The sequence below is a fragment of the Terrapene carolina genome, unplaced genomic scaffold (genome assembly GCF_002925995.2).
Source record: "Terrapene carolina triunguis isolate 2854851 unplaced genomic scaffold, T_m_triunguis-2.0 Scaffold88, whole genome shotgun sequence".
Lineage (NCBI taxonomy): Eukaryota > Metazoa > Chordata > Testudines > Emydidae > Terrapene > Terrapene triunguis.
In genome coordinates, this window is record NW_020664439.1 from 48,198,113 (window position 1) to 48,217,566 (window position 19,454).

At 46.7% G+C, this 19,454-nt stretch overlaps 1 protein-coding gene across 1 annotated transcript; it reads left to right on the forward strand.

The window, feature by feature from the left end:
• Positions 1-538: 538 nt before the first annotated feature.
• On the forward strand, positions 539-12,741 carry CLDN16 (claudin 16). Its single transcript, XM_024198650.1, has 5 exons — positions 539-652; positions 6,378-6,480; positions 10,492-10,656; positions 11,649-11,840; positions 12,602-12,741. The coding sequence occupies exons 1-5, from the start codon at positions 539-541 to the stop codon at positions 12,739-12,741; spliced, it is 714 nt and encodes a 237-aa protein (XP_024054418.1).
• Positions 12,742-19,454: the final 6,713 nt, after the last annotated feature.

Sequence of the window (19,454 nt, forward strand, 5' to 3'; positions counted from 1 at the left end):
TAAAACCTAGTCTGTTTTGTAAGTGCACCCCTATCAATTGCCTAGTGCTCTGGCACGGACGGGGGGGGGGGGCAAATTCCTCCCTGATCTCTGGGAATTAAAAAAACTTCTATCCTGAAGCTTACATTTTGATTCCTCTTCTACCACTTCCCTAGCTCATAGACAAGCTGCAAATTGTACCAACCCTGACCATCATTCCAAGGAAGTTTTGGACTCTTTAATTGCCTGCGTGCACTTTCTGCATAACTTGAGTTGCTTTTTCCCAGCCATAGCGAGTTTTACCTGAACAAATCTGATTGGCTGCAAGGGCTCGGTTGCTTCGGATGACCTCTCAGACCCTCCTCCTTCGGTTGCAGCCGGTGTGTATTGTTCTCACAGCAACATTAAGTTTTGTACAGTTGAGCATTAGTGATTGTAAAAGAAAAGGGAACTTCACTCGCTTGATGGCCGTTGAAAGACAGGAGCAGTGAACTGAGGCCCGGAGGCTCCCTGGGAGGTGGTGTTCTTTATGCCCTGGACGTGCTGAACGCTCGTTGGGATGAGGTATCTTCTCCAATATGTCGCGTGTTTCTTCGCCTTCTTCTCTGCTGGGTTTTTGATAGCAGCCACCTGGACAGACTGCTGGATGGTGAACGCTGACGACTCCCTGGAGGTAAGGTCGAGATGAGGGTGACCCACGCACTGCAATGGGAACGTTCCTTTGGAAACCAAAGGGGACAGTCATGCTTCTTGGGGACAGGCAACAAAAAGCCATGTCATGAGAGCCCAGCAGACCAGCCTTTGGGAGGCTAAAACACCCGCTGGGGTGATGGGGATATGGTACAACCCGCTCAGAGGCAACATTGATATAGGGAACCTCCATCTATAGCGAAAGGCTGGAGATAGTTTAATGAGCCAGTGGTAAATGGAATGGAATGGATTTCTCCAGGAAAGGCTGCCAAGTGCCACGGCAGTCTGATTTTTCTGTTTCCCCGTCTGTAAGAAAACAAGCTGCCCAGTTGTTCAGGAATCCTACAGACTGAGCCTGCCAAGAAAATGGAGAGAGCGTAGGCATTAGGTCCCTGGTAGCTCCCGCTAGCATCATTGTTCCGCTGTCTCTCATACTTTCCCCCTATTCTCTTGGGTGAAAAGCAGCTAATGACTTTGGAGAGTGGTATTTGCTCTAGCAAATTGCTTACTGCGACAAACTTCACAGCCCAGAATCTGTTCTCAGCGTCAGCGGTGTAAATGCAGAATATCCCCATTGGCTTTAACAGCATTACTCTGGATTTGCACCAATGTAAGAGAGCACAATTTGGTCCTACATTTCCAGGCCACATGGATAGCCTGGATTGGTCGTCTTCTCCTTGCTTTGTGAATTCTATAGATCAGATTCTGTAGAATAAAGAAGCCAAAGTGTGTACCTCTGATCTGCATAAAAAACGAGGACTACTTGTAGCACCTTAGAGACCAACAAATTTATTTGGGCATAAGCTTTCGTGGGCTAAAACCCACTTCATCAGATGCATGGAGTAGAAAATACAGTAGGAAGATATATATATACAGAGAACATGAAAAGACGGGGGTTGCCATACCAACTCTAACGAGGCAAATCAATTAAGGTGGGTTATTGTCAGCAGGAGAAAAAAAACGTTTGTAGTGATAATCAGGATGGCCCGTTTCAAACAGTTGACAAGAAGGTGTGAGTAACAGTAGGGGGAAAATTAGCATGGGGAAATAGGTTTCAGAGTGGTAGCCGTGACCCATCCACCCCCAGTCTTTATTCAAGCCTAATTTAATGGTGTCCAGTTTGCAAATTAATTCCAGTTCTGCAGTTTCTCGTTGGAGTCTGTTTTTGAAGTTTTTGTTGTTGAAGAATTGCGACTTTTAGGTCTGTAATTGAGTGGCTTTCTGATGAGACGCACCTATGGGGCTAGCAGAACTTCAGGGGGAATGCAGAGATTGGCTTTTAGTTCTGAGCCTCAGTAATCTCCCCGTTGACATTTACACAGATTAGCAGTCTAGAAAAAGGGCAACAAAAGTAAATCGCGAGTATCGAGGCAGCAGACTGACCTCCCTGCGTCCCACCATGCAGTCCCAAGCAGTCCCCTGGCCCCCAAACACTCACCACTTTCACAAGTACACAGCACCACACAGTTCTACTATTGTTGCGTTTGAAACCCCCAGAATGGTCAAACCCTGCTGAAGGGCTGCAGTTTTTAAAACACATGTTCTCTAGAAAAGTCTGCGCTTTGCACAATCAGGGTGAAATTCACTCCCGGGCAGCCTTACAGACAGACTTTCTATCTACCACCTACTTGCTAATGTATGGAATCAGAGGGGTAATGCTGGCTGGGCACCACTGGCGCAGAGATCAGAATCTGGCTTTCAGATGCCACAGCAATAACCATGGTGTTAGGGCCCACCCAGAACAGTGAAAGGGAAAGACGGTTTTCCCCTAACAAGACAAACCCTAATAGTCTCAAGGCCTAGGTACTATGGCGATTGGTGCTCAGAGATCTATCCTGTAGAAAGAAACAAAACGATAATGTTCAGCATGTCGAAGTATTAAGCTCAGATACGTTTAAGGACTGATCCCCAGCAAGTGTAAATGGACGTCATCCACCTATACCAAAGCTGGCCCTGGATTTTCAGTCTACCCTTTTAGCTCTTTTTTAAATGTATTGCAGGCAGAGGTGAGAAATCCGAAGTCATTGGAAGCTTTTTCTCTCCTTGCCTCTAGCAGCAGATGGCTTGAATATGACGAGTTTAAAAGACAACAGGGAGACACCAGAATCTAGCTGTTGACAGTAAAGCACCTAAACATATTGACTGCATCATAACTATACTGTGCCTCGCTGTTCATTTTTCATAGACCTGAATTCATTCTGAATAAAACAATTCATATAAAGGTTCCAGCCCATGAACAAAAGGCTTTTTAACCTTGCCTTCACCCTCCGACCGGGTTTCACCTAAGTGCTCCATTAACGCGGAGTTGGGTTAATGGTAGCCACTATTCTCACGTACCTGCCCTGAGCGTGAATATCAAACCACGCAGCAAAGTGCCCCCAGCGTTAATACCTGATAGAACGAGCCTCTGAATTCCCCTAATGAGCTCATTGCCTCTCTAAATATGGGCATGCAGGTAAATGATCAATTACCTGGGCGCTCAGAAATTGACATTGCTCCTGGTTTCAGCAGGCGACAAAGAATTGTTCAATCAGCTTTCGGTTTGCAGGGAGAGGAGCTGCGTTTCCAGTAAGAATCCCTGAGCACTTTTTATTCGGGGCTGTTAGTTTGAGCCGGAGTTAGGTTTCCTTCAGTGTGAGCATCACTACGCACGCTGCTGGGTTGGGATAACAATACCCTAGAGCAGGGGTGCCCAAACTGAGTGCACGTACCACTGGGGGAACATCAGCTTGATATTCCCTCCATTCACTTCACAACCATCTGTTAAGAAAGTGGACCACGAACCAATGACATTTGGGAGCTTCTGGGCTAGAGGCTCAGTTCACTTGGGATAAGTTTGAACAGGTCTCCGAACTCTCCCGGGCCTGGAAACTGCTTCAGAAAAAGCTCTCTTGGGGGACGTCATCCCTCTCTGGTTTCAGCCAGGTTAGAAGTTATTATTAACATTTTTATTGTATTCTCTAACAGTTCTTCTACCATATTCATCACCTTAGTATCTGAGAGCCTTCCAACCATGCATTCCATGACATCTGTCATGTGTTTGGGTCTCTCATCCTCTCCTTAGGCGGGAAAGTGTGTGTAGGGCAGTGGTTTGTGTTGTCATTTTTAAAATGCTCTCTAGAGCTAGAGACACGCATTGCTCTATGTTTATGTTACAGAAGACATGTCAGAAATGCACCTGACAGGGGTAGCTGAAGGTGGAGAGTTTTAGATCCACAGTCTTGGCACAGCTCCCAAGGAAGCTCTGACTTGGTGCCCAGATGAGCTTTATTCTGACGGGAGAAATTTCCATTGTGCCAGAGGAGTGGAGTTGTCGGCACAGAACCAGGGCCCCATTCTGCTAGGCATGGTGCAAACATATAAGGTGAACACAGCCTTTGCCCTGCAGACAGAGCCGTTTGCTTGCCATTCTCTTTATTATTCAGGGCGGCGCTCAGGGACTGTTGTGACAACAGCCGTGTCAGTACCTAGAGAAATACAACCTAACTAACAAGCTGAAAAGACCAACGACACAGGAGAGGACGGGGGAGAACAACATAGTGAAGGAGGTTAACAGAGTTACCCCAGCACACAACTGGTGTAGCCCAAGGATGAAACAGGCCCGTTACAATAGCGCACCAATTAGCCCCATGCGCTCCTCAACTGAGCCAGGGTGAGATGGCTCATTCCGTACTGGCTCTGCAGCAGAGGTGGATCTGGGGACGAGCTCTGACTGAGGGGTGGGGAGTGGCCGTACAGGTACAGACAGGGAAGGCAGTGCAGAGGTAAGAGTCACCCTGGAAGAATGCGGGAAGACAGGAGCCTCTCCCATGGTGTTTTGGCCTTGCCATTGCTGTCTGAATGAATTCAGGGCCAGGATTGGGGGGCAACCGTCAAAACACACCAAGACACACAAAACTTTGACTGAGCTCTCTTGGGTTAGCAAAGGGCTCGGTTCAGATTTCAGGCCCAGGGTAGAGTTTTGCACATAGAGGCGTAGATACTCCATGGAAGCTGGTGAGTCCTGAAGCCCTGCAGAGCTCTAGATTTGGAGTATAGATCTATCTGAAATCCTTCATTTTGAAGGCGACACTAAACTTGGGGGTGAGTGGGGGCGGTGTCTGACTGTAGGCGCTAGCTGTTCTCAGGAGGAGTTGGCTGAGTGGCAGCCTCGGTCTCTGTTGTTCTCTGCCTGTGGCACACAACAGGTTAACATCCTGAGGACTGAAATGCTTTAGTCTAACACAAGTTATTGGCCTATGACCTAATGGTCCCTTCTGGCCTTAAGCTCTCTGACGCTCTGACACTAGGTGGAATAGGAAATGGAGTGTGTCTAAGTGTAAAGCATTGCGCTTGAGTATCAGTATACCCCTTCGCAGGGTAGCCATGGCTTAGCTAATATGTTAGAGGGAAAGGACTGGCTGAACTGACAGAACCAACATTTAAACGGTCAGTCCAGTGTGTAATAGTAACGAAAACTAGTAAGGTATTGTCTTACGCCAAGAGGGATTGCTTATATACCCAGTCATAGATGTACAGAGTATTCTCTTTCAGGATAGTGTGGTATCATTTCCCCTAGCTCAAGAGATTACAAGTTGTGTAACATGTCCTATTAACTGGGTTGGTACCTGTTATTATCTGACTACATTTAAGGCTGATATTTGGTGCGTTCTGCCATCCAAAAAAGTAGATTTGTCTCATCATCCAAACAAGAGGTACTGTTCCTCTTTCCTACAGGGGTTACTCTTTTGTTAAACTAGGCTGGGATTTCTCTGGCAGCCGTAATGCAGACTTGAGTCCAAGGTAGCACACACGTTAGCCCTGCTCCCTGCTATACGTACGAGCAATGCCAAGAATACGCAAGAGGTGCTTAATTCCCGTTGGCATATTTACAGTGCTAACAAAAATATCTTCCGTGTTAGATTGACTTCTGGGGGTTTGGGTGGGAAGGCTCAGGGGGCTGGGAATCTGGGCGAGGGGGCATGAATGGTGAATGACCTCAACCCGAGTTATGGTCCCGGGGCAAAAAGGCAGCCTGGGGGGAGCCGTCATGGCTGTTGGCCACCTTGTCCACACACTCAGGAGAGGACCTTAGTCCCTGGGGATGTCAGTTCAGCAGCTGTCACTCCCACTAAGTTCACTTTGAAACAGGAAACCCCAAAGCATAAGCCATGGGATTTTTTCCCCTACCAAATTCCTGGTGGCTAGAGGTAAAATTATACGGGGCAGAATCGTCTTAATTTAAAACAATGTTCCCTCAGAACCAAGTGATACAGTGACTTTTCAGTTCCGAGTGACCTGAGTGCCAGGCATGTTGGTAACCACCAGCCTGGGGCCTGATTCTGGAAATGGCAAAACTCTTATTGTCATTAACTATTTGTATTGCTGTAGGGCCTAGGCGTCCCAGGCCCAGACCAGGACCCCATTGTGCTAGGTGCTGTACAAACAGTCCCTGCCCCAAAGATCTTACAATCTAAGCGTAAGAGAAGAGACAACAGGGGGCTGCAGACAGGGGAGCACAAGAAAACGATGAGGCAATACGGGTCAGCATGATAGGTAGTGGTCTCAGTACACTGAACACTTTCGCTTGAGCAATGAAGACCAGCCCCTGTGGAAGTCAATGGGAGTTTTGTCATTGACTTCGCTGGGCTAAAATGTCCCTTGCACTCCCTCCTCTGGCTCTTGCTGTTGCATTTGGGTGTGCTCACCCGCTGCTTTTTTACTTCTAGGTGAGCACAAAGTGCCGTGGCCTGTGGTGGGAATGCGTCACCAACGTGTTCGATGGGATTCAAACCTGTGACGAGTATGACTCTATATTTGCCGAGCACCCCTGTACGTATGCTTCAGATTTCAATCACAAACTGTGCAGGTAGAGAACATAGAATCATAGAACCATAGGGTTAGAAGGGTTCACAAGGGTCATCTAATCCAGGGGTTCTCAAACTGGGGGTCGCAAGCTTATTAAGGAGGGGGTTTGCGAGCTATCAGCCCCTAATGCATGCAGGGGGTTCGTGCTGTCAGCCCGAGCCCTTCAGAGCTGGGTGGCTGGAGAGCAGCGGTTGCTGGCCAGGCCCCAGCTCTGAAGGCAGCACTGCCCCCAGTAGCAGTGCAGAAGTAAGGCATGGTATGCGGGGGCTCGTCACTTTTTGTGGGAGTGGAGATTGTCAAAGCCTGAAATATTTTCAAAGGGGATCCCAGCAAAAAATGTTTGAGAACCCCGATCTAGTCTAACCCCCTGCCAAGATGCAGCATTTGTTACAGATGGCTATCCAGCCTCCTTTAGAAAACCTCTGGTGAAGGAGCTTCAAACATTCCCCTTTCCAAGGACAGATTTTGTATGGTAGGCGCCACAGGAGATTTTTATCATATTGCAAGATGTAAAGCTGATTTGATACTCTTAGAAACCTGAAGGGCTTAGGGCTTGTCTTCACTGCAAAGTGAATGAGTTATAACTCCAGGGCTGTCCCTATGAGGGGAGGGATAGCTCAGTGGTTTGAGCATTGGCCTGCTAAACCCAGGGTTGTAAACTCAATACTTGAGGGGGGCCATTTAGGGATCGGGGGGAAACTGTCTAGGGATTGGGCCTGCTTCAAACAGGAGGTTGGACTAGATGACCTCTTGAGGTCCCTTCCAACCCTGATATTCTATGAACTCCAGTCCTGTCCACACACAAGAATCCTTAACTCAAGTGTGATGGTGCTTTTAACTCAAGCCAGTTGGCCCATCGGGGGGGCTAGCCCACATTTGAGTGAGCACAACTCATCAGCCACTAACACAACTGCTCAGTAGTGTGAAGCAGGCTTGTCCCACTCAAATGCTGCTAGTCCTCCCAGGCCTTCCCACAATACCCATGTGTGCCCCAAAAGGACAGACAAGTTCTGCCACAATTCACTGGGAAAGAATTCGTAGCGTGGCTCAGCTTATGGCAGAACCATGGGATACGGCCCCAGAAACCTTTGAGCCAGCTCCAGTGCGGACACAAGCAACTCAAGCAGGATTTCACAGTGTGGCTGCTCTCACTTTTGCTAAGGTAACGGGAGAGGAGTGACTCCAGTTATCCACTCGGCAGTGAAGACAGACCCTTAGGTGGGGCACGGGCCGTGCGTGCGCCTGGTGCTGGCCATCTGCAGGGGGTCAACTTCACCTTCTCGGCCTGTCAGCAGAACCTCCATGACATGCACAGCTGGCTGGGGTGCTCAGGACAAGATGACGCCCTCTCCCAGGTTTCTGGCTGCCTCCACATCCCAATAAAAAAGCCTCAGCAAAGACCTGCCCACGGTGCCTGCTCCCATCCACTGGATGGATTGCTAGCCTTCCCCAGTTCATCTTTAGGGGGCCATTTGTTTCCCTTCTACATTCTCTGGTCTCAGCTGCTGCTATTGCTGGGCTGCCCCGCTAGCCAGTGGGCAGACAAGTGAGCCTCTTAGAATCATAGGATCATAGGACTGGAAGGGACCTCGAGAGGTCACCTAGTCCAGTCCTCTTCTCCCCGGCCAAGGCTCAGCACAACAGCCCTGTACAGGAAAGCACTTAGGCACGTCCCATGGTCTTCAGTATTGCTGAACCGCGACTGATCTCGGCACATGCTTACATGCTCTGCTGACATAGGGCCCCTGTGGCACTGATCTACAAATAGGCCGAAGGAGATATTCCTAGAACCCAGGATTGAGCTCATCAGCTCATCTCCACGACCTGCCGAGTCAAGAATCTGGCTGTTCCCAACCCCTGGGTCAGCTTAGACAGCTGGGGCCCTGATTCAGCAAAACTCTTAAGCACATGCTTGAATCCTATTGTACAAGGGCCTTAAACAATAAGGCCTGATCGCAAGGCTACTGAAGTCAGTGGGAGTCTGTTTGTTGCTTTCAGTGGGCTATGGTGTTCAGTCTGGGCCATTAGCAAGGCTCATGACACCCGCGGGCTCACGCCGCTTCTCCGTTGCTCGGAAGGGATGCAGAAGAGTCTTTGAAAACGAACGTGTCAATGAAAAGGAGCTTGTAGTTGATGACTGAATTGAAAGACGTGCCAGAAAGCCACTCAGAGACCCAGAACATAGAATGTGGAGTCAGAAATACCCAGAGTTCATCTTAGTTAATTCAGTTCAAAGGTAAATTGATGCACCAAAATCTTCGGACCATGGTTCATTTCTCAAGGAATGTCCAGTACATATTTGTGATTGAAGAAAATCAGCAGATATCAACTTCCACCCATAGAAAAGATCATTCAGGGCCTTTCCTGGGTTGCCAAGGCTTTGTAATTCCTCCCTATATAACACAGATTAAGCACAACTGAGGTTTCTCCTTTCAATCCATCTCTGTTTCATTCTGGTTTTGAAATGAAACCTCAAGCCTTTGAGAAAAGATCCCTCACAGCAACTTTGAATCCCAAAGCACGTGGATAAATTCAACCCTGGAAGTATGAAGAAAATTGATTATGTTTGCAAAATATTTCATTTGGTTTTGTGGGTAAAATCCTAAATTCTCTCACCTTTTCACTTCCCTGTGGGGAAAAAAGGGACAGAATTGGGAATTTACCCACCAAAACAAAATTACATTTTTGGAATTTTTTGTATTATTTCCTTTTTAATTTTGAAAGTTTTGTTATTGAAAAAAAATCACAAAAAAGTTTGAATAAAACAAACTAAAAAAACCACCAAATTTATTTTGAAACATTTCAATGAGCCCTAGAGAATAGGCAGCCAGACGTTCTCTTCTGTTTGAATTTCTCTTTGGCCAAGATAGGATGATGACACCGTACACTGATCTAGATACTACCACCCACCCGTGCACACTGTAATAAATCCTCAAGGTAATATCCCCTTAAAATTACGGATGAGCCCAAACCAAATCCCTGGACCCAAATACACTTCTAGAAGCAGCTATTGATAGTAATTATATCTTCTTGTCCATGCCCAGGGCAGTGTAAAGTTGTTCCTTATTGGTATGTCCTTCATCATCTGCACTTGAATATTGCATGGCCTACATGAGTCACCGGTGCAGTAGTATCTCTTCATCTTCCAGTCATTCTTACCCTTGAAGTATCTATGGTTAGATTAGCCATAGTGCAGTGGGATTAATTGAGGATGTGTCACCAGTTGGGGGAAGAAGCCTTCTTTATTAATGTCCAGTATACAAACAAGACTACGGATAACTAGCATCAACTACGGGCCTGTCAACTACCGTCATCCAGGTGTGACATCAATGGTGGGGCCTAACACTGTGATGCTATCCAAAAGATTTGGGGGGGAGGATAGCTCAGTGGTTTGAGCATTGGCTTGTTAAACTCAGGGTTGTGAGCTCACTCCTTGAGGGGGCCACTTAGGAATCTGAAGCAAAAATCTGTCTGGGGATTGGACTAGATACCTCCTGAGGTCCCTTCCAACCCTGATCTTCTAATCTATGATTTTTATGTGGGGGACTTAATCATTTTAGAGCGCTGCATAGCAGCCACTCTCTTTTGGGGATTAAATGTGGCTGGGAAGTGGCAGATGTCAGCTGATCACCAGGCCTAAGGTTTCATGCAATACCCCTTTCTAGAGAGATTCTGCTACCCTGGGTGCTTTGATTTCAATGGGCATGTCTGGTGAAGACGCTCTGTGACGATGGGAGCGCGCTCTCCCGTCAGCGTAATTACTCCACTTCTGCGAGAGGCGGAAGCTATGTCACCGGTGTGGACAGCGCTTAGGTCGCTGTCACTTGTGTCACTTGGGGGGGTGTCTTTTTCACACCCCTGAGTGCCGTAAGTTACCTCGACTCACGGTAGTGTAGACCTGCTCCTAGTTCTTTAGCTTTTAGGATCCTGGCTGTATCTCCTTGCTGCACCACAATCCCCTACCCTGTCCTGCAGTGAAGCTGGTGCTGACCAGAGCCATGATGATCACAGCAGACATCCTGGCGGGGTTTGGATTCGCTTTCCTGCTCCTGGGACTTGACTGTGTCAAATTCCTCACGGACGAGCCCACCATCAAGCTGCGCATCTGTCTCGTGTCTGGAGTTACGTTGCTCATAGCAGGTATTTGTTCAGTATGGTCACATGATCATGGATGGCCCGATTAAAAATAAATAATTAGTGCAAAGGAGTGTGAGTAGTTTAGTGGGCTGAGACACACGCTCTGTGAGAGGAAGCATGGTCCAATGGTTAGGCTGCTAGCCAGAGAATCAAATTCAATTTTCTACTATACCACTGACTTCCTTTGTGACCCTGGCAAGTTACTTAGCCTCTCTGTGCCTCAGTTTCCCATCTGTAAAATGGGGATAAGAGCACTGCCCTGCCTTAGCCTCACAACCGGGGTATTCTAAGGCTAACAACATTAGAGTGTGAGATTCTTAGACACTAGCGTGATGGGGGCCAGAGAAGTAACTAGGATAAATAGGTGCCAAGTTATAGCATTGGCTAACTATGGACAAAGTAACTTTATTTATTTGGATTTGCACCAATATTAAAAAAGCTCTCCCAATTTCACTTCCCTCACAGATATAAAGACTCTAATGCCAATTACTGGGAGGCTTATGAATACACGTGCTTATAACGTGCTCAGAGATCCGCTTCTATATGGCCCGGTGCATATTAGAGCTAATCGAAAAGCACTTTGTGAACATTTTGTTGGCAATTTCCTCCGGATGTGTATCCAAATTCAAAATATGCCTGAAAAACATTGACATTCAAAAACTCCTGATGAGCTACAAGTTGATAAACAAGGGATGGTGGGGCAGGGGGGAATTGCATAGATATATAATCCCCCCTCCCTCCCACCACACTTTTAAGTAGAGGTTTCAAAATTTGAAAGATGTCAACCAGCTAGAGTGTCCATCACACGTTGGAGCAAGCAAACCCATCGAGTATAAACTGCCCTTGAGTACACATGGGACCCGCCAGATGAAGTCAGCAGGAGCTAACGGGAGGGTTAGGAGATGCCAGAGTATACTCTGGGAATCGTATAGTCCCGGTAATCACCGTGACCTGTCTGACAGATCTCTCCGGTGCTCTTCTCTCCTGCCCTGCAGGCTTCCCGGGCCTTATTGGCTCAGTCTGGTACGCCCTCGGGGTGTACGTGGAGCGCTCCTCCCTGGTTTTGCACAATGTGTTTCTGGGCATCCAGTATAAGTTTGGCTGGTCTTGTTGGCTCGGAATGGCTGGGTCCCTGGGCTGCTTCTTATCTGGGGCTGTGCTCACCTGCTGCATGTATCTCTTCCGAGGTAAGACCCAACGGCATCAACTAAACACAGTCAAGACAAGGTTAATAATCTCGTGGGAGCCCAGAGCGATAGAACGTTGCTTAGGGGGCATCTCTGGGGCAGAGAGGAGAGCTCAAGTCTGTGTGTCCATTAGACCCTTGAATTCACTGCTGAGAATACCAGTGTGGGTCTGACTGCTGGGCTGTGGATCCTAAGCCGCTTAGAACAGGACCAAGATTCTTCACACATTTCCTATAGCTCTCCAGCGGCCTGTCAGAGGCTATTACCTTAGGATCACTCCTGATCTGACTGCATTGGAGAATGTGGCGTTCAGAGCTCACTCAGTACTTCATGTGCTCGCAGGAGATCTGCTGTGTTCTGTGTCTGGTTCCGTCCAACTGGCTGCGCCAAACAACAAGAGCTTCCCAGCACCCTGCCCAGGTGCTCTGTCTGGGAAGCTCAGTCCCTAAACGCCCAGTCCCCAATATCACAGAGCCTATATAAAAAGCTTCATCTCCTATCCAGCATCATCATGGGTGATGGTTAAGTGTGCAGCAGTGTTTTGCCTGTAAAATGGGCATAGTAATACTTTACTCATCTTTGTGAAGGGCTTTGAGCTCCTCAGATGGAAGATGAGGGCTAAGTGTAAAGTGCAATGTTATTATTTACCTTATTAACAAATTGGAACCCTCATCGCCCTGTATTCGGAGGACACTTTGCTGATGGAAATGGCTGGGTCATTGCTAATCAGATTTCCCTCTTTCTTTCCTTTTGCAACACAGATGTTGGCTCTGGGAGGTTCTATTCCCCTAATTCCTTGAGGAAGATGTATTCCCCAGCTGGAACGACTGTGGCAAACACCTACTATCCATCGTCTCAGACAGCGACTGCCAAAATGTACGCAATGGACACCAGAGTGTGAGGAACAGGAAATGAGGAGACTAGAGCTCTGCTTTTATTTTGAACTGCTTATCCAGACGCCTTGCCTCCAGCGTTTGTGAGCGGGATGCTAAGTCGCGCCTCACAGATACGTGTAGAATGGCCTATATCGGGGGCTTGAAATAAAATCATCATCTTCAGCAACAAAGCAAGAAAGCAGCGGCCAGGAAGGGTCAGGAAGGCAGGGCTCCCACTGGGTTGCATTCTGAGAGGTGCTAAACACCAGCTGAATTCCATTCATCTTGCTGTTCAGCCTCAGTCAGAATTTGGCCCATTGACTTCACTGTGAGTTGGAAGAAATCAGCTCTTTGCAGGAGTGGGCACCTACATGTTGTATAAAGAAACCAAAACAATAAGAGTGGGTGGGAAATCACAGAGCTAATCCGGGTGTGATAAGGTGCTGACAGTCAGACCAGGGGGACCACACATATGGACCTCTGCTGAGAGACGGCTGGGCCGCCAGGTCAACATCTGGAATCCATGAAGTCAGGACGTAGGCGTGTCCTCTCCTTGAGAGCAACAACAGATCAGTACAGATGGGAACGGGCTGTCCTAACCTGCACCCTCCCCTGCTGTCTGTGCCTTAGGCTCGCCCCCAAATCACCAGCTGGAGAAAACGCCGTACGCTCAGATGCATTCTGCCCTGCAAAATGCAAACCTCTTCACCAAATGTTGAGTAGCTGATCAGTCCATTTGGGATTCTCTATTGCCCAGCTCTGGAAATCCTAATTCAGTACTTAACCATTCCCTTCCCGAGTCAGACAAGGACAAATTGGGTGAGGATGCAGAACTGGCCTTGTCTCATGATGAATGGATTAACTAGGAGCTGATATAACTGACTGTAAAATCCCTTTGACCTGAACCCCCTTTAAATCAAAACACTTTCTTATCCAATTCAGAGCTATTTTACTGGGCATGAAATCTGCAGCCCTTATGTAGATCTTAGGTAGGCTAGAATGTAGGCCTTTTCCTCATTAGGAAAAAAAATCATGTTTTTGACAAATTAGCTAACACAAGTTAAAACCCCAGTGTAGACAGGGCAATTTTCAACACGTTTGCTGGTAGCCGCAGACCGTGGGTGGGAGTGTCAAGTTTAACGCACCCAGTTTAGCATGTGTTAAGTCTACACTCCTTGTCTAGACGAGTTTTAGAACACATTAGCTGGCATATGTTAGCTATTGTGGTAGCAATGCATTTTTATCCCCATCTAGACAAGGTGCTAGGCACTTCCAGTTACTATTGGAATGGCTCTCTTGGATTCAAGGGACATGATGAGTGTCCTTGAGGTGTATAAATGCAGGTGCTTTATGGAAAAATATACATTGTTTGTAAATAACCTCTTTGATTAGTTTATTTCCTTCCCTGTAAATAGATACTGATTTCCGATTGCAGCACACCCAGTAAAATGGTCTTATAATAAAACAATTCAATCTGTATTACCCATGTTAGTCTGCAATATTTCACCCTCTTGTTACTTTCCTCAGCCTCAGTTAACCATGTAAATCATATACTTTGTTGTGACATCTTACGATTAAACCATTTGTTGATGCAGAGGTATGTATATATTTTTAAATATAGCGTTTCCCTCTCCCCCTGTTTTCATGAGTTATTTGCACCGGGCTCTGGTGATTTTATTAGAATGAGGATGTGGATCCAGAGAGCACAGTTGTACTTAAACATTTTAGAACTGTAATAAAACGCACGCTGCGAAATGCATGTACTTTCCAATCCTGCAGGAATCGATTCTCCCATGGTGGTGGGAGGGGAGGAGAGGTGCTCAGGGGATGGTCCAGCTAGATCGTGATCTGTGTGATGTAGATGACGTCCCTCCTGGAAATGAGGGGCAAAAGGCAGCAGCAGAAATAGGCAGAGGCTTTAGGAAGAGATTGGATCTCTGATCGCTAACACTGGATCCCACTGCATATCGCCGTCACTTGCTTTTCAAGATCTAGGAGCCTTTGCTGGGAGCTTTAGATGCATCCATGTTTTTTAACCTGTTCTTATTGTTTCCAAATGGCAAATGCTTCTGAAAAGAAAACTCATACCGAAAGAGCATCCATACAGGCTGCTTTCTGCATCGATGAGTCCCAAGAATGTGCAGAAGTATAAATGAGATTAGTTTGTATAACACAATGACTAAACAACAGGCCTGGGGTGCCCCACTTCTTTAAAGGGGAAACCAAAAGGCTTTTTACCTGTTAAGATCGCCAGGATATTGAGTTCTTCCTGCAGATGTTGACAGCATTTAATAATAGTGAACAAATATATAATAATCAATAATACCGCTTAGCACTGGGAGTGATTTTGTCTTCAAAGCTTCACACGTATTAGGAAATTCAACCTTAACTGGCAGGTGAGTTCTATTGTCCCCATTTTACAGAGGGGAAAGCTGAGGCAGGTGGGTTAAGTGACTAGTCCAAGGCTACAGAAAAAACCAGTGTCAGAACTGAAGATAGATCCCGGGTGCTCCTGGCTCTCAGTTTTATGTGCACATCAATAGACAACACCGCCCTTTTATAGATTCAAAGCACTATTAAGAGATACTTGAGCCCCTGTGCTGTGTGGAGCCAGCTGACTTCAATGGAGCTCTCTTTGGGTGGTACAAGTATCTGGTAGCAGGGGGCTCACGGCAGAATCACGGCCTTAGTTTCGACAGAAAGGAACCAAAGAAAAACATGTCTTGGCTTCTTTGCAGCTTGCAGCTCAACAGACCTCCCGTAGGGCTAGATCCTACGGTGCTCAGCACTGTCTATGGGAGCTGAGGGCACTTTTCCAAGGGTAGCCGATACGCACTTACAAGGTTGAGCCTGTACAGTACTTGGATTAGCGTCTTCAGTTCATGTTGCGAAAAAGCTGGAAATCCTGACATCTAATGGCCCAGAGAAGAACAGCCACCTACGTCTGTCCTGCAAAATGGATTCCCCATCCTCTCCCTCTACCCAAAAGACACCATCAAACAAATCGTTATAGACTATAATACCGAGTCTTCGGATTGAGCTGGAAAACAGATCAATGAGCATTTCTGTTATTTCCTGGTTTTTTTACATGTTGCTTGTCATTCTTGATTGATTTGCAAAGTAAATGCCAAGTAATGCACATTGGAAAACATAATCCCAACTATACATATAAAATGATGGGGTCTAAATTAGCTGTTACCACTCAAGAAAGAGATCTTGGAGTCATTGTGGATAGTTCTCTGAAAACATCCACTCAATGTGCAGCGGCAGTCAAAAAAGCGAACAGAATGTTGGGAATCATTAAGAAAGGGATAGCTAATAGGACAGAAAATATCATGTTGCCTCTAGATAAATCCATGGTACGCTCACAGCTTGAATACTGCGTGCAGATGTGGTCACCTCATCTCAAAAAAGATATATTGGAATTGGAAAAGGTTCAGAAAAGGGAAACAAAAATGATTAGGGGTATGGAACAGCTGCTAGATGAGGAGAGATTAATAAGATAATAATAAGGGCAGCAGGGTGCAGTGCTTCTCACCTGAAAGAGCAAGCTGTGCAACCCTTGCCATAGAAGAACCAGGAGGCCAAATTCTACCCCCAAACTCCCTGATGCAGCTCCACTGACATTACTGGAGCTACTGCCACAATCTCGCTCCCTTTGAAGTCAGCAGTAAAACATCTCTTGCTGGCACTGATGCAGGATTGGGGCTTAGATTAATCAGACTGGGACTCTTCAGCTTGGAAAAGAGACAACTAAGGGGGGATATGGTAAAGGTCTATAAAATCATGACTGGTGTGGAGAAAGTAAATAAGGAATTGTTATTTACTCCTTCTCATAACACAAGAACTAGGGGTCACCAAATGAAATTAATAGGCAGCAGATTTAAAACAAACAAAAGGAAGTATTTTTTCACACAACACACAATCAACCTGTGGAACTCCTTGCCAGAGGATGTTGTGAAGGCCAAGACTATAACGGGGTTCAAAAAAGAACTAGCTAAGTTCATGGAGGATAGGTCCATCAATGGCTATTAGCCAGGATGGGCAGGGATGGTGTCCCTAGCCTCTGTTTGCCAGAAGCTGGGAATGGGCGACAGGGGATGGACCACTTGATGATTACCTGTTCTGTTCATTCCCTCTGGGTCACCTGGCACTGGCCAATGTCGGAAGACAGGACACTGAGCTAGATGGACCTTTGGTCTGACCCAGTATGGCTGTTCTTATGTTCTTATTTTCTCTTTGGAAACATCCCCCCAACATGTCCAGTCTGTATTCGATTTTGCTCCATTTTGCATTAGATCCAAAAGGCCATTGTGGCTTTTCCATCCAATTTACTTTATTTATGACTTTATTATTCAATCCTTGACTGGAGTGATGAAGTGAAAGCCTCACTATGCAGCCTTCCTCATGACACTCCTTCATTTGCGGCCTACTGGACCCCAGGCAATTAATCCTTCTACAGTTCGTTATTTATCCACTATCAAGACTTAGCGACAGCGGATCCCAAAGTCAACATATTCACCCCCTGATTGCCTTCCACGTTTTTTTCACATGATTTCCATTTCATTGCATTGTTAATGTGCAGCGGCAGTTATGTTAGTTGGAAGGCAGTTATGGAGTGCCATCATTCATTCTCAGCACGATTACATCAGAAAGACAGGGATTTTTCAGCTGATAACTCTTGGAAACATAGCTCAGGCAAAAAGAAATCTCTTCCTGGGGGGCTGAGTGCTGCATGGGAACATAAGGCACAAAGCAAAGCGACTGTTCTCTGGAGAGACCACCTAGGGAACGCATCCACCCATGCTGCTCTGGGACAGCTCGGAGGGGCCTGGGCCTGAGCGAAGGAGTGCACCAGTGGAGCTGCTACTGGGTGGATCCACAAACCTAAATGCCTCCATGTAAGTAAGTAAGAGTAACAGTCATTCTTAAAAGAAAGCAACGGTCATTATCCCCATTTTACAGATGGGGAAACTTAGGCACAGGACAGTGACATGACCAAGGTAACACGTCATTGCTGTGGCAGAGTGAGGAATAGACCCCAGGTGTGCTAGCTCTGAGCCCAGTGCCTTACCCATTACCCCACATTGCTTCTTGTGGGGCACGTAGAGATTCCAGCTATTACGACAAACCACTGGTCATAAGCGGTGTAGCTGTTCCACACCAAGCTCACCGATGAGGAGGGAAATTCCTTACTGCTCAAACCCTCTTGGATCCATGCCCTGGTGTACTTTTCATGGGGACAAATGCTCAGCCCTCCCGCAATGTTATGCTGGTGGAAGGGGATAGATTGACAGCTCTGGAGAGGAAGGTCTGCCATTTCTGCACGGTACATGTACAGCATGGCGAGTGACAATGGCCACTTTCCCCATGCTTCAATACTCTGGTGGGAATTGAGCTCGTCCTGGAGTGCATCCTGATCTGGCTTGAAGTTTGTAGGTTGCCAGTATGAGCAGATGTGTGTCTGTGCGTATGAGAAGTTATATACCCAGACCAGGCAGGGTAGAGTGTCAAAAACGACGTTACTGCGTTGAGTTTCCTTAGAGAGGCAAGGTGGGGGAGGGAATATATATTTTTTTATTGGACCAACTTCTGTTAGCGAGAGAGACACGTTTCGAGCAACACAGAGCTCTTCTGCAGATGTGGGAAAGGAACTCCCAGCCTCAGAGCAAAATGCAAGTTTCCCGGTTCACTTCCCAGATGTCACCAGTATCCATCGGGTATTTGCCTCTGATGACCTTCCCCCTGTAGATAATCCAGTGAAGTAGAGACCAGTGTCAAGCATATCTGGCTCTTGTGGGCTGGGAATTTCACATCAGTGAGCCAGGCAAGGGCAGCAAGATACCATGGCCCAAAGCCTTCTCACCCCAAACATTCTCATTGAGCCCTTTAGCGGATGGACCTTCCCCCACAAGCTGCCCCTGGCACCCCCATAGTGTTAAAGCAGGCTGCCTGGAGGTATTGTGGTCACATATGTCATCTCACAATCATGAGATTCCCTTTGTCTCATTTTCTTTATCCCATAGCATTGTGGGGGTTATTACTGCAGATCAAGCATGCCTCTGAACACAATTGGATTAACCCATTTTATTTTTTGAATAACAAAAGCACCAAAATGTGAAACAAATCAAATTTTAACCCCCCGCAATAACACAGCAACCGTAACCTGTTCTGTGTGGGAAGCTCAATTTTGATGTAACCAAAAAGCCCCTTAATCACTGTTGATAGTCTGTATCGCCCTCTGCTGGACGTTGGAGAGAAGAGTCACAATCTGTGAAATGAACGTGGATTACTGAATCTTGTGAATAAAGTATTCAAATGAGGGTGTATAATGAAAAACTGGACCCTCTTTGCTTGTTAGCATCTCCCGTAATATGACTAGAAGGTGACATTCAATGAAATGAAAAGCAGCAACATATTTAGAACCAAGTAAATAATAAGTCGATACAGCTTTATGCAGAATAAACTACAAACCACCTATGGAGTTCGCCGTGTTCGATTACTTATAAACTATTGTTATTTCTAAGCCCAAAGCAGAATCTTGGATCTCAGCACTGGTGAGTTTAGGAAGTCAACAGGCCTGGAACGTGGCAATGGGAAAGCAGGCAGTGGTCTCAGAGGCTTCCTGGCCTTTGGGGCTGGGCCGGCACACAGAGCTGCAGTGCTGAGCGTCATTCCTTTCTGGTTCGGACAGATACTGAAGTGGAGACAGTCACAATATTAATACGGAAATCAAGAG